The 16,518-nt window shown below is 40.4% G+C and overlaps 1 protein-coding gene across 1 annotated transcript in view; it reads left to right on the top strand.

Annotated features, from left to right (window-relative positions):
* The window catches only part of LOC126175120 (huntingtin), a 539,564-nt gene that overhangs the window by 432,876 nt on the left and 90,170 nt on the right, over positions 1 to 16,518 (top strand). The window contains exons 43-44 of the mRNA XM_049921673.1: positions 3,175 to 3,269; positions 11,955 to 12,064. Coding sequence (XP_049777630.1) covers positions 3,175 to 3,269; positions 11,955 to 12,064 — 205 coding nt within the window. The remainder of the gene's footprint in view (positions 1 to 3,174; positions 3,270 to 11,954; positions 12,065 to 16,518) is intronic.

The raw sequence follows: 16,518 nt of genomic DNA, 5'->3' as shown, positions 1-16,518 counted from the left end.
CTAGATTTTCTTTTTTATTTTAGTTCTTCTTGTTGGCTTCATTACACTTCAAAATTTATTAATGTTTATTCTTGCATTTAAATGTTAAAACAGATAGTCTTTCACTAAAGGATGCAAATCAACAATACTTGGGATTTAACTATTGTGAACTGTGAAGGCCATTCCTAAAATCCTGATATTTGAGTTGCAAAGTGTAACTGCCAGGTCACCTGTAAAAAGTTAACAGTTCACACCATCCATTGTTAGGTCATCAGCATATATTGTTTCTTGGATGGGTGCTAGCAGGATGTTGTTATTGTTCAAAAGGTTTATCATTTGTTTGAGTTTTCCAACTTTGCAACGGGAGTTAGTATTTATGCATGTAAATTTTTATTGCCTCTAAAACTTCAGATTGGAAAGGTTCACCAACTGTTCCTTGCATTATGGTGCAGACACTCCAGAATCTGAATCTCTGCCTCCACTCCGTTCAGGAGTGGTAGATCACCCACCTGGAGTAATATTTCGTTTCCCCTTACACTTCATAGTTATCCTATTTTTGTAGTGAGGGTAGACACTTTTCTACCAGAGGTAAAACTAAGATTTTTAGTCTTAGAATGTTCTTTTCTAGCTGTCCCTAACATCGGGTACAAATGTTGTCTAAACATATCTGATATGGGAACAGACGCATTTGGATTTTAATTTCCAACTTTTATGTGAACGCTAAGAGCAGGGTTGCAGACTCAGTTCTGCTGTACCACTCGACATTTCTGGCTTCACTGCCATTGAGGTCTTCATCATTACCTTGATAAATTGCCTTCATGACATACTATCTCGTGGGCCTGGCAAACCAAGGCTTTTCTATAATGTGTTATTCTCCACCAGGATTTGGGCTGGCTGTGGTAGACTTTGTATGTATATTATTATTATTGTTGTTGTTGTTATTATTATTATTATTATTATTATTATTATTATTATTATTATTATTAATTCTTTCCTTTCTCAGACGTTATGTCTGGTTAAAAATGGAAAGTGACGCGGACCTTGATCAAGCGTGACTTCCTTTTAACTGTACGGTATATGTTACATTGCATTTAGGAACTTTCGGGTAATTGAACTTGTATCAATAATTACAGATTTCTGTAGTTGTATATATAAGTTTGGATGTAGCTGTATTGCATTGATGTTCTGGTGGATATTGCGTGGTATGACTCCTGTAGTTGGTAGTATAATTGGTATAATGTCAACTTTATCCTGATGCCACATGTCCTGCACTACCTCAGCCAGTTGGATGTATTTTTCAATTTTTTCTCCTGTTTTCTTCTGTATATTTGTTGTATTGGATATGGATATTTCGATTAGTTGTGTTAATTTCTTCTTTTTGTTGGTGAGTATGATGTCAGGTTTGTTATGTGGTGTTGTTTTATCTGTTATAATGGTTCTGTTCCAGTGTAATTATATTATTATTATATATGTATAATTATATAATAATAATAATAATTATTATTATGACTATTATTCACACTTGTGCCCTACTTAACCTTTCTTTGTTCCTAATTTCTTTCACTCTCCCAGAATGAGTTCTTGTCTTACTCACAGGCCAAATTGTCCAGATCTCCTCAGTTTCTTTGTCTAGCCAATTCCCCAGTCATGAATTTTATGCTTACCAGTTTGTTCTGTCTAGCATTTGTTGTTGTGTTATCTCTACATCTTTCAGATCATCTTGTACTGCTGCAATTCATTTCATTGTCAATATTTTAACTTTACTTCAAGTTTTGTAGTGCTCCACAACTTATCTGGTAAATTCTTTTAATATTCCCATAAAATTTTATCTTGTATATTATTAATATTTATATCCAAATGAGTATTATCTTAGAATGCTGCCACCCATTTTATACTAAGAAGTCCCTTCCGTACAGCCTAGCCACCCGTGGTCATCACATGTGCAGTGATGGGCAGTCCCTCTCGGAATATACCGAGCATCTCACTGAAGCCTTCGCTGACTGTAATTATCCTCCTAACCTTGTACAAAAACAAATCTACCGTGCCTTATCTTTCCAGTCTCTCACCACCTCCCAAAGTCCCACAGTCTGGCCACAGAGGAGCATTCCCCTTGTAACTCAGTACCACCCAGGACTGGAGCAACTAATCACATTCTCCGTCAGGGTTTCGATTACCTTTCACTGTGACCTGAAATGAGAAATGTCTTGCCCACTATCCTTCCCACTCCTCCTACAGTGGTATTCCGCCATCCACCAAACCTACACAATATACTCGTCCATCCCTACACAACCGCTGCTCCCAATCCGTTACCTCATGGCTCATACCCCTTTAATAGACACAGATGCAAGGTCTGTCCCATACATCCTCCTACCAACACCTACTCCAGTCCAATTACTAACATCACCTACCCCATCAAAGCTAGGACTACCCATGAAAGTCTTTTTTGACTGTCTTTTTGTTGTGCCTGTCTGCGCCTCAGCATCTCTGATGTGTGGAAGTTGGTAATCTGTTCTTTTCGTCGTATTATCATTTTTTCATCCTGGGTTTTCCATTGTTTGTTGTACTTGACACACATTTTACACATTAGCCCTTTCAGATCTGTATTTTTTCTGGAGGAAGAAAAACTTTTTTTTGTGGCAATATTTTTAATTGATGTTTTAATGATTTTAGGTGCAAGATTTATACAAAAATAATATTTACATTTGGCTTCATATTATGAATTTAAACAACGAATTATGAAATATTCTTTATTGTAATAAGTAGTAAATTGATAATTCAGTCATTACCATGCAAAATAACAATAACAATGTTCAATTATACAGTGGAATATAGCAAACCAACCAGACCTGTGTATTCTTGTGGTCATTAGTTGCAGCACACTGCTACATTGACTTACTGATGTTTTCATAGTGATGCCCAACAGTTGGCAGCACTTAGACATGATTAGAAGGTTAAATATCCACAAATTTGTATCTGAGATTTCCATTGGGAAAAAATACTTCTGTTGCAGCTAAGACACAGTACTAGTTAATGGACAAAATTGTAGCCAGAGGGTCTCAAGGGACTAGTTAATGGAATCTGAGAAATAATTCATCATTGCTTCCATGAAGTGAATGTAGTTCATTCAATTTCAAGTAAGAGAATAATTCTACCATGTGTTTACATCCTAATTATAATGTGATTCATGTTTCATAGGTATGGCTATAGTCAAGTTTCCATAGAATATCTTTGGACTGCAACAAGGATATTAGAAGAAAATGCTACTTCTGTGGAACAAAATAAAGGAACAGGTATGGATAATAAGGCATAACTAATGGACTAATCTAAGAATAAAGAAATGGAATTGGTGTATTTTATTAGTAAATGGGTCTTATTACAGCAGATAATAAGTTTTCTGCATTCCACATTTAGTCCATATGCTGTATGATGTATTTGGTGAAATGTGTTTGAAATCTAAGCATTTCTCCCTTCTCTTGTCCCATTGATGTATGGTGTGCAGGAAATATAATTGCATTATAGGTTCTATAACATATCTAATAAAGGTTATTGCAGACAAAAAAATGCCATAATAGTTATGTGGCTATACTGATTTTGACTCTATATTCATTACACTAGTCCATTTGATTATTCTTGGTCTGTGGCTTGTGAGGAAACAAGGATAATGGGAAAAAGAAAAAGTGTACCCACTCAAGTTTCTTGTTGAATTTGGAAACACCTTTGTGGCACAACAAATATATTAAAAAAAGTGTTGCTAAATGAGTGAAAATGTGTAAGAGTAAGAAAGGAAAACGCGAATACCAGTGTTGTCCTGATTGTGATGTCACATTTATTGCTACCTAGTCTTACAGAATTTACCACAGTAATGCAAGTGTCAGCCTTTAGAGGAACATGCACTCAAAAAAAAAAAAAAAAAAAAAAAAAAAAAAAAAAAAAAAAAAAAAAAAAAAAAAAACCAGCATGCCATGTATGAGTTATGCAAATTTGACATAAATTGATTCATACAGGTATCAATGGAAAATGGAAAATTGCAAACTTTGGCAGCCAGTGGATGAATGTGTGATGCTGCAGCACACTTTCAATGTGGAACTCTCAGGAATAGTAACCAGGGGACATGTCACTTCATGTACTCACTTGCACAACAATTCTTGCAGAGAGCCGCTGAACAATATGTGCAGGTGTCAGCATTTGAGAGAAGACATGTACTCGGGCTCAAAGAAGCTGATTGGAGTAATTGACAAATTGCTCTACATTTGAATAGGAGTGAGCCACTATTTGATGAAGTGGCAGGAATGGGTGAACCGTGGCCAAACACAGCATCAAGAAGGAAGCGTTCGACCTAGAGAGAGATGGCAGAAAGTAAGGACCGAGCATTCACCTGAGAGGCATTCAGAGCCTCAGATTCATCATCATCATCAATACAATGTGCAGCTGGTGCTTCAGTGGCCACAGAGACCATTAATATAGGCCAGTCACATAAAAGGGACAGAGCTTACGGCACCCCTTGCACCAATTGCCTTTGGCCTATGTAAACCAATGAGCCCATATGCAGTGATACTGAGCACAATTGGCCTGGAATCTCATTGACTGGAATAGAATTGTCTTCAGTGATGAGTCCCACTTCAAATTGAGCCCTGATGACCAGCGAAGATGTGTCCACAGATGTCCCAGTCAGTGATGGGATACTAATTTGACTGTCGCCTGTCATACAGCCAACAGCTAGGAGTGATAGTTTTGGGTGCCATTTCATTTCATAGCAGAACCCCTTTAATTGTCATCTGTGGCACACTTACAATGCAGCAATATGTGGAGGACCTTCTACAACCCATTTTTTGCTCTTCATGGTAAGCCATCCTGAGCTTACATTTCAGAAAGATAATGGCTGCCCGTTCAGGGTGAGAGTTCCTACTGTTTGTCTTTGTGCTTACCAAACTCTGACTTGGTCAGCAATGTTGTCGGATTTCTCCCCAGTTGAGGATGCTTTGAGCATTATGGACAGGGTCCTCCAATCAGCTTGACATTTTGACAATCAGAGGTGGCAATTGGACAGAATTTGGTACAATATTCCTCACGAGGACATTCAACAACTCTGTCGATCAGTGCCAAGCTGAATAGCTGTGTGCATAAGGGCCAGAAGTGGAACATTGCGTTATTGACTTACTCCGTTTGTAAAGCTATTTTTCTTGAGTAAATCAACCGTTTTTTCTGAAATTTTAGTTATTTGTTTGTATGTGTACATCACATCTTCCGATTTCTGTCTTTCAGATACTTCCTCTGTCTTGCATATTTATTTCTCTCCCTCTTTGCATGTTTCAAATTATCTCATGTGATACACATATTTTGATCATGCACTCAGATACACAGCTAAATCAGTAACCACTTACAGTGAGATCTCTCTATTCACAAAAACCAGAAGATGCTTTTAGTAGTCTGACTGTGTATCGTACTACTGTTAAAAACCACTTCAGGAAGATAATATGAAGTCTATATTTGGTCATTATGTAGGCTTGGATTAAAATAAACAGTGCAGTTATCACTGCAAAATATTGTTTGTAATGGAACAGGGAAAAGCAGTTTGTTTTAATGTCTGAATGTATATTGAAAAGTGTGAAGTGATTAAAAATAAATGATTTATGGTCTCCTACACAGATAAAGTAGGTTACAGATGTTAAAGCACGAATTACAAGTGTACTGATATGATAAATGTACTGTAATCGTATATAAAGAAACAGACTCTGTTTATGTGCTAGGGAATGGGTGGGTGGATTGGAGGGGGGGGGGGGGGTATTGTGTGAAGATACTTTTCCCACTCTCAGCAACTTTCTCTGAATGCACAGTGAAACTGTCACCTTTTTTTAGGTGACCTTACAATTTTCTACTTGCTGGAAGCACTTTTCAAAAAGTCAGTAAATACATACAACCATTTCAGTAGGTCACAACATGGCCTTGTTTTCACTAAGGTACAATGATCATTTAGCATATTTTAATGGTATTTCAGTTTTATCTGTTTGACAAGATTGTAAAATGTTGTATGTATTATCCCTTATCTTACTACACTTCTGTTTATCCGTAGAGCAGTTTTAGTTTAATATTCTTGAATATCTAATTGTGAAAACTTATGAATAGCATAAATATATTACAAATGTTCTGATAGACTGTAAATACTTTAGGAGAGTGTTCCCAGAATAGCAGAAGTGTTGGGCTGTTGACAGACACATGAAAGAGAAAGAAAACTTGCTAGCTTTCAGAATAATTCCTTTCTCGAGCTAGAGTACACACACACACACACACACACACACACACACACAAACACACACACCTACCTGTCCCACTACCTAGTGCTGGCTGGATGTACAATGCTGGAATTGCAGTTCGGCGGCTGGACTAGGGTGGAATGGCAATTGTTTTGAATTGAGTGATTGGAGAGGGACAAAGAAGGGTGGCAGGAAAGAGGGTTTAGGGTGGATAGGTAACATCTCAGAGGGAGGCAGCTGGTCTGCTGGCTAGGAATGTGGAAGAGAGGGGGCCCAGGTGCATGGGTTAGGCATGTGATGCACGGGTGCCAGAGCCGATGAGGAGCAACTCATTATGAAGGTGAACTGGAGACATGAAGTGGGATGGGGTGGTAGGACAGAGAAAGGTGAAAGTGTTGGGTGGAGGACTTGGGCAGTATGTTAACAGACACTGATGCCAGGAGGGTTGCGGGAGTGAAGGATTTGTTGCAAGGATAACTGTAATCTGAGAAGTTCAGAAAATCTGGTGGTGGAGGGAAGGATCAAGATGGCATGGATTGTGAAGCAGCCATTGAAATCAAGCATGTTATGCTCAGCTGCCTGTTGTGCCACTTTGTGACTACCTGACAGAAGATTTACATCAACTGAATCCTCCACGTACATACTCTGCTGTAGTGATCCCATCTTAGATGTGCAACATAGCTCCAGCACCTACTGAAATCCTTAGCCCCACCCCAGAACTTCTCTCTTGAGTCCTTCTCCTTCCTCATACAGTGGCACCATGGACATCCACCTTCCACATTCTCCCAAAAAATCCAAAAACCCAGCAATCATGAACACCACATTGTAGCTGGTTATTGTGCTTCTAGTGAAAGAATTTCCATTCTTTTTGGTCAACACCTCCAACCAATTGCCAAAACCTAGCCTCTCATATCAAAGATACCAACCACTTTTATTCCTCACACACCATACAAACTATATTCTGACATGCATTTACTTCTCCTTTGAGGGGAACATATTTAAACAACTCTGCGGAACAGCTATGGACATCCACATATCACCTTTCTATTCCAGCCTTTGTTTGGGCTATATGGAGGAAAGATCCCTAGCCTCAAAAACCCCAAATTCCTTGTCTGGTTCAGGTTAATTGATGATATCTTCACAATCTGGTCTCACCTACCTTTATTCCTCCACAACCTCAACACCTTCCCTCCCGTTTACTTCAGTTGATCCCTTACGGGAAGTCCCTTGCACAGTACGCTGAAGTTCTCACAAATACCTTCAAAGACAGGCGCTACACAGCACACTTAGTGTGCAAACAGATTTCCCATGCCATTTCCTCATATGTCCCTAATCCATGCAACTTCCTAAGAATTGGCTATAAAGGAATGCCTCCTTCATCACCCTGTACTGGAACAACTGAACCACAACCTTCTTCAAGGCTTTGGTTATCTACCATCATGCCCTGAAATGAGAGACAACCTGCACAAGTCACTGTCAGTTAGACTGTCATTGAAAGTGCACTTGGAATTCCTGCTGCTAATAAGCCAAGTACACTGTTCGTTTGTTACATAGTTTTATGATCTTCAAAGAGGAGTGACTTCAGTAAGGGTAGGAGCTGTGATTGCTGTGTAGAGATGCCAGCTGAGTTGGTGACCCTTCGCTCACAGTTCCAAGCAGTGTTGGCTTCTGTCAAACAGCTTGAGGCTGGTGCCAAAGGGCATCGCTTTGGGGGATCGGACACGGGGATGCAAGGGACTTGGAGCACGTCACACATGTCCCCCGATCGGTTCTCTGCTGTGGCTGCCCTGGGTACTGCCTGCACTAAGGTTGACCCCCTCACCTGTAGTTGAGTGGGAAATCATTCCAAAGTCTGGCAGGTAGCAAAAGACAATCGAGGGGCCGATCATAGGGCCTCCCCAGTTCAATTGACGAACAGGTTTTGGGGTTTATCTGTGGCTGACGAAGTCTCTAAGCTGGATGCAGTCGTCCACCCTGTTCCAGAGGAAGCTTCTCGGCCGACAAGGTCTGGGCATTCACAGAGGGTGGGTTTGTTGGTAGCTGGGAGCTCCATCGTTAGGCACGTGATGGGCCCCCTCAGGAACATGGCTGCCAAGGAGGGGAAGGAAGCCAGTGTGCACTCCATGGGAAGGATTGGAATCAGAGGCTCAGGTGGTTCTGTGACTGTGAAGGCTGCAGATTCCTTAATTTGCATCATCGGTGGGATTCCAGGTTCTGCTGAATAGGTCAGTAGTCAACTACACACACAGGAAGTGGCTACATGGGTAACGGGAGCTGTATGGAAGGGACTGGGCAGTTTTTTAGATTAGAGGGTCTCAGGAAGCCACAGATAGGGTGTCCATCTAAAAGGGGGCAGGAAAAACACAGTAAGGTAGTTGTAGCAAAAATCAGTATTGTAGTTGTAAATTGTCGTATCTGTGTTGGGAAAGAACCAGAGCTCCAAGCCCTTATAGAAAGCACAGAAGCTCAAATAGTTATAGGTACGGAAAGCTGGCTAAAGCCAGAAATAAGTTCAGACAAAATTTTTTCAAACATTCTAACAGTGTTCAGAAAGGATAGATTAAATACAGTTGGTGGTGGAGTATTTATTGCTGTCAGAAGTAGTTTACCTTGTAGTGAAATTGAAGTAGATAGTTCCTGCGAAACAGTATGGGTAGAGGTTATACTTGACGATCAGACTAAACTATTAATTGGATTGTTTTACCGACCCTCCAACTCAGAAGATATTGTTGGTGAACAGTTCAAAGAAAACTTGAGTGTAATTTCGAATAGGTACCCCACCTTTTTGTTACATATTTTTATGATCTTCGAAGATTATAGTTGGTGGTGACTTCAATCTACCTATGATAGGCTGGAAAAATTATACGTATAAAGCCAGCGGCAGGCATAAAACATCATCCAAAATTGTATTAAATGCTTTCTCAGAAAATTATTTTAAACAATTAGTTCATGAGCCCACTTGAAGTGTAAATGGTTGCGGAAGCGTTCTTGACCTCTTAGCATCAAATAATCCTGGACAAATAATGAGTACCATGATGGATACAGGGATTAGCGACCACAAGGCAGTTGCAGCTAGGCTGAATACACCCGCAACCATCAAAAAGAAACACAAAGTACATCTATTTAAAAAAGCTGATAAAAATGCTCTTAATGCCTTTAAGAGACAGTCGCCACCCTTTCCGACCTGATCATGTAAGCATAGAAAAGATGTGGAATGATTTCAAAGAGATAGTACTGCTGGCAATTGGGAGATATATATCACATAAATTAATAAGTGATGATACTGGTTGCCCATGGTACACAAAACGGGTCAGATTGCTGTTGCAGAAGCAGCGGAAAAAGCATGCCAAATTTAAAAGATCGCAAAATCCCCAAGATTGGCAAAGTTTTGCAAAAGTTCAATATATAGTGTGTGCTTCAATGCGAGATGCTTTTAATAATTTCCACAATGAAACTCTGTCTTGGAATGTGGCAGAAAACCCAGAGAGATTCTGGTGATACATAAAGCATACCAGTGGTAACACGCAGTCAGTACTTTCACTGTGCAATAACAACGGTGAAGTCGCTAAAGCAGAGTTATTAAACACACTTTTCAGAAACTCCTTCACCAAAGAAGACAATCAGGAATCGATAGCAGTAGATAGCCTCGGTGTAGGAAAGCAGCTGAAATCACTTAATGAAGGCAAGGCCTGAGCTCCAGATTGTATAACAGTCAGGTTCCTTTCAGAGTATGCTGATACAATAGCTCCATATTTAGCAATTATATACAATTGCTCGCTCATAGAAAGATCCGTACCAAAAGACTGGAAAATTGCTCAAGTCACACCAATGCCCAAAAAGGGAAATAGGAGTAATCTGCTGAATTATAGGCCCATATCACTAATATCGATTTGCAGTAGGGTTTTGGAACACATACTGTGTTCAGATATTATGAATTACCTCAAAGAAAACTATTTATTGACACATAGTCAGCAGGGATTCAGAAAATATCATTCTTGTGAAACACAACTAGCTCTTTACACTCATGAGTAATGAGTGCTATCGACAGGGGATCTCAAATTGATTCCATATTTTTAGATTTCCAGAAGGCTTTCAACTCTGTTTCTCACAAGTGTCTTCTAACCAAACTGTGTGCCTATGGAGTATCACCTCAGTCTTGTGACTCGATTCATGATTTCCTGTCAGATAGGTCTCAGTTCGTAGTAATAGATGGAAAGTCGTCAAGTAAAACAGAAGTAATATCCGGTGTTCCCCAAGGAAGCATTATAGATCCTGTGTTGTTCCTGATCTATGGTATATTAACGACATAGGAGACAATCTTAGTAGCCGTCTTAGATTGTTTGCAGATGATGCTGTCATTTACCATCTTGTAAAATCATCAGATGACTAGTTTTTCCCACCTGCCATCGAGAATGGAACAGTAGAGAGACAGCTTGAAGGTGATTCATTGAACCCTCTGCCAGGCACATTATTGTGAATAGCAGAGTAATTGTGTAGTTGTAGATGTAGAAGTAGAAGTAGTAGTTCCTTCCTGCTCCTTATAAAGAGATATTTTGCCATCCACCCAACCTACACAACAACTTAGTCCATCCCTATGCCAGTCCCACTCCCAACCCATCAGGTCCTACTCATGGCATGTCATAGGCTTGTCCCAACCCATCTGAAGTAGTGACTTGTAGCAGCAGGCATGTTGTTTGCCAGCTCTGCTGCAATCACTGCACAACAATTTTGTTCATGAGAATGACTCGCCACGGCCAAACTGTGGCCAAGAGCAATGTTGACTAGCAAGTGGTACAACATGTAGCTGAGGACAACACACTTGATTTCAATGGGTGCTTCATCACAACATGGGCCATCTGGGTTGTTCCGTCCACCAACAGCTTTTCTGAACTATGTAGATGGGAGTTATCTTCCTATAATCCTTCTGGCATCAGTCTCCATTAACCCACTGTCCCCACACCCTCACCCAGTGGTTTCACCTTTACCTGTTATTACCTCGCAGTTCATGCCTGCTTGTGACGTTCATCATGTGCAGCTCCCCACCAGCTCTGGCACCCATACATCACATGCCTAGGCTGCACATCTGCCTCCCCCCTCCGTCCTACATTCCTAGCCGGCAAACTGATTGCCTCCCTCCAAGCTGCTAGCTACCCACCACAACCCACCCCTCTTCCTGCCTTCCACCTCTCTCTGCCTCTACCCACCCCACCTGATACAACCACCATCCCACCCTGGTCCAATCACTGAAATCCAATCCAGACATTGTGTGTCCAGCTGGAATTATGTAAGGGGACAGGTGTGTGTGTGTGTGTGTGTGTGTGTGTGTGTGTGTGTGTGTGTGTGTGTGTGAGCGCGTGCGTGCGTGCATCCGTGCCTGTCGACAACTCAACACTTCTGCTATTTGCTGAGTGATCTCTTTCACTCTCAATAGGATACATTGCGCTTAGCAAAAATTTCAACCATTCTTTATGTAATAAGAACCAGCAATTTATCACCCAAACTGTTTTTACTTACTTCTGCACAAAGAAGCTACACAGTATACTACTTTTTTCAGTTGTAGCCGGCTTTCTCCATTATCTTGACAATGCCTTTGGATAGCCTCTGATGATCTGTGTCATATTGTGCATTACATATTTATTGTGATTGTAATTATGAATGCGTACTTAATTTTTTTTGTATAAGTAATTTGAAAAAGTGCCAAGTGGTCTCTAATTTTGATTGCAGTATCTACAAAATGTCTTGAACGAGAGCAGTGCTTAGCAGCAAGTGGCCTTGATCTTACATCTTGCCTACATTTTCTTCTTGACCTGTATACACAGTGGACAGCTCCGCAAGTATGTAATCTGCATGAAATATTTTAATCGCCTCTTTCTGAGAATAAATTTATTATTTGACAATGTCTAATTTGTTTGATACATTGTTCTTTCACTTATGTTCACTCAGTGAAAATTTTTTGAAGGTACTGATTTCAGTAATAATGTATCATCAATGTTCAATCATTCAATAGAATTAACAGTTGGTTTTTTAAAATTGCAGAACAAAAAGAAGTTACACAGTACAGCACCTTGCATAATCTGACAACACCTTTGAATAGCTTCTGACAGTTCTCTGTCACATAGTTCATTACATAATTGCTGCAGTTATAATTATGAGTGTTTAGTTAACTGATTTGTTGTTTTAAATAGTTTTGACTATTACATGTATATAAATGGAGCAGTATTTTTTCAGAGATAGAAAAGACAGATTGCAGAAAATGTTGCTTCTTGAGGTATGTCCCAGTCAGTGGTTAACACCCTTATCTTTCTCTGACCTGTGAATCATTTCACACAATCAGGCCAGTGAGACGTGCAGTTTGCACGGAATCTGAATTGTGTGATTTAGTTGAAAGGATAAGGGGGGAAAGGAAACTAGGAGACTACGAGAAAGGTATCAAAAGAAGACTGGTGAATCAAAGCTAGTTATTACTGTGGACTCATAAAGAAAAAAGGAGATTCACAATGTAATTTTGAAGACCTTATGAAATTGAAAAACTTAGCTTTGAAATAGTGATGTAAATGAGGGTTGGGATGTGAAAAACATAAATAAATAGGTCATTTGCATGTGTTACATGTACACAAGTACCTAAAAAATCTTGCAAGTTAGAGAATGAAATAAATTATGTGTTTTCTAAGAATAATGTTCATTATGGACAGAAAAAATAACATCCATGTAACATGTGGTTAAAGATGTCAGACTGGGTCCATTTCATAAATAAAACTAATAGTGTTCTAATTGTTTACACAAGTATCATTAAACAGTTTTTGATGTTGCTGGGCAACAGTCATACAATATTTTTTAAAGGATCACACCGCCAGTACATTTTAAGGACATGTGCTCATCTTTTATTTACCAATTTAAGCCTATTTTTGCTAAATATGACGTGCTTGCACAGTTACATACTGACCTGTTATAAGACGGTGGTTTTATATCAGGCATTTTGTGGGGACCAATATTTTTTTTTAATTTATAGCCAACTTTGATCTTGACATGTCAAGTGTCTTATAATATACTCCATGTGCTCAGAAGTATCTGGACACACCCAAAACATACATTTTCATGCTAGGTGCATTGTGCCACCACCTACTGTCTGGTACTCCATATCAGCGACCTCAGTAGTCATTAGACATCATGAGAGAGCAGAATGTGGTGCTCCGTGGAATTCACAGGCTTCAAACGTGGTCAAGTGATTGTGTGTCACGTGTTTCATACGTCTGTATGTGAGATTTCCACACTCCTAAACATCCCTAGGTCCACTGTTTCCGATGTGATAGTGAAGTGGAATTGTGAAGGGACACATACAGCACAAAAGCATACAGGTCGACCTCGTCTGTTGACTGATAGATCGCAGACAGTTGAACAGGGTCTTAATGTGTAATAGGCAGACATCTATCCAGACCACCACACAGAAATTCCAAACTGCATTAGGATCCACTGCAAGTACTTTGGCAGTTAGGCGAGAGGTGAGAAAACTTGGATTTCATTGTCGAGCGGCTGCTCATAAGCCACACAGCATGCCAGTAAATGCCAAATGATGCCCCACTTGGTGTAAGGAGTGTAAACATTGGACGATTGAACAGTGGAAAAACGTTATGTGGTGAGACGAATCATGGTACACAATGTGGCGATCTGATGGCAAGGTGTGGGTATGGCGAATGCCCGGTGAATGTCATCTGCCAGCATGTGTAGTGCCAACAGTAAAATTCGGAGCAGGTGGTATTATGGTGTGGTGGTGTTTTTCATGGAGGGGGCTTGTACGCCCTTGTTGTTTTGCATGGCACTATCACAGCATATGCCTACACTGATGTTTTAAGCACCTTCTTGCTTCCCATTGTTGAAGAGCAGTTCAGGGATGGCGATTGTATCTTTCAACATGATCGAGCACCTGTGCATGATGCGTGGCCTATGGTGGAGGGGTTACATGACAATAACATCCTTGTAATGGACTGGCTTGCACAGAGTCCTGACCTGAATCCTGTAGAACACCTTTGGAATGTTTTGGAATGCTGACTTCATGCCAGGCTTCACTGACCCACATTGATACCTCTCCTTAGTGCAGCACTCCGTGAAGAATGGGCTGCCATTCCCCAAGAAACCTTTCAGTATGTGATTGAACATATGCCTGCGAGAGTGGAAGCTGTCATCAAGGCTAAGGGTGGCCCAACACCATGTTGAATTCCAGCATTGCCGGTTGAGGGTGCCACAAATTGTAAGTCATTTTCAACCAGTTGTCCTGATATTTTTGATCACATAGTGTATGTTAAAGACATATAATCAAGTGCTTGAAAATGGCATAAAAGGCTGAAGCCTGGGTGGAACTTAAATAAACAATGAAACAGTCAAATGGCTATGTGTTTCTTTAAAGCAAATATTATTGTTTGCGAATAAATTTTGGTCCCGTTCAGATGCTATTTTATGTGTAATTTTTATCTGCCTTTATATTGCAGCTGTTTTTATCAAAAAGTAAGAACTTCAAACTACCTCCCAACAATGAAGTGTTGAAACTACCTCCCAACAATGAAGTGAAAGATGTCCTTGTTATGTACATGAGCAGGTCTAATTGATTTACTTGTGATATAGAAAATGCGGGATCAAATAACAACAATTTGAAAACAGTAGTTTGCTTATCTTTTACCACATGGAGGAAGCATTGAGTGGCAGACGGGCACAATTAAAACACTGCTAGATTCCAACACTGCTCTCAATCCTTTGCCCCCACAGCTCATATCCCTGCAATAGACCCAGATGCAAACACCTGTTCCTTACATTCTCCCACTGCCACTTATTCCAGTCCTGTCACAGGCACCTCCTAACCCATCAAACGCAGGACCACCTGTGAAAGCAGCCATGTGATTTACCAACTTAGCTGCAACCAGTGTGCCCCATTCTACGTGGGTATGACCACAAAGAAACTGACTGTCAGCGTGAATGGCCACTGTCAAACTGGCGAAGAGGCAACTGGACCACCCAGTTGCTGAGAATGCTACCTAACTTGATGTGCTTGACATCAGTGACTGCTTCAAAGCCCATGTATCTGAATTTTTCCCAGCAATACCAGCTTCTCTGAATTGTGCAGGTGTAACGTATTCTTCGTTCATGTACTCATAATGTTGGCCTATGATGTGAAACGAATCAGTTTTACTGTTATAGTGCACTCTTTCAGTGACAAAATATGGCAAGACTGAAGATACTAACTGTTTACATGATTTCTTAAGGATTTGTTTCTCACGTACAATGATTTATAATGAACTACATTCTATCCGCTTTCTATTCGTTTAGTCGGTTCTGACTCTTCGTGACCCCATGAACCAAATCACGCCACTTTTTCCTGTCTTGCACTTTCTCCCGTGGACCTTCCAGGTTGGAACGCATTGCTTCTGTGATGCCATCGATCCATCTCATCCTCTGACGTCCTCTTCTTCTAGTTCCTTCAATCTTCCTCAGCATTAATGTTTTTTCCAGCGAGGCAAGCCTTCGCATTGTGTGTCCAAAGTAGGTCAGCTTTTGTTTTAACATTAGACCTTGCAGGGAGAAGTCTGGTTTTATTTGCTCCAATATTGATCTGTTGGTTCTCTTTGCAGTCCATGGAACTCTAAGAAGTTTCCTCCAACACCACAATTCGAAGGAGTCAATTCTTCACCGTTCAGCCTTTATAATGGTCCAGGTCTCACATCCATACATCACAACTGGAAAGATCATAGCTCTCACAATACGGATCTTTGTTGCTAGTGTTATATCTCTGGACCTTATAACCTTGTCAAGGTTTGACATCGCCTGTCTACCGAGCAACAGGCGTCTCCGGATTTCATGGCTGCAGTCGCCGTCAGCAGAGACCTGGGAACCGAGATAACTGAATGTGGTCACTACCTCCATGGTTTCTCCTGCTATATCCCACGAATTGGTAGGTGCCGTTGCCATAATTTTCGTTTTCTTCACATTCAGCATAAGACCGGCCTTTTCACTTTTGTCTTTCACCTTCAGTAAGAGTGTTCTCAATTCTTCTTCACTTTCTGCCAACAGGATCGTATCACCCGCGTACCTGAGGTTGTTTAAATTTATTCCAGCTATTTTAATTCCTGTTTCTCCTTCATCTAGCCTCGCATTCCTCATAACATGTTCTGCATACAGATTGAATAAGTACGGTGACAGTATACAGCCTTGCCGGCCCCCATTCTGAATCTTTATCCATTTCGTTGTTCCGTACATAGTTCTCACCGTGGCTTCTTGGTCAAGGTATAAACTCCGTATCAGA

Source organism: Schistocerca cancellata, chromosome 3, assembly GCF_023864275.1.
Source record: "Schistocerca cancellata isolate TAMUIC-IGC-003103 chromosome 3, iqSchCanc2.1, whole genome shotgun sequence".
NCBI classification, from domain to species: domain Eukaryota; kingdom Metazoa; phylum Arthropoda; class Insecta; order Orthoptera; family Acrididae; genus Schistocerca; species Schistocerca cancellata.
This window is presented reverse-complemented; position numbering and strand designations above follow the sequence as displayed.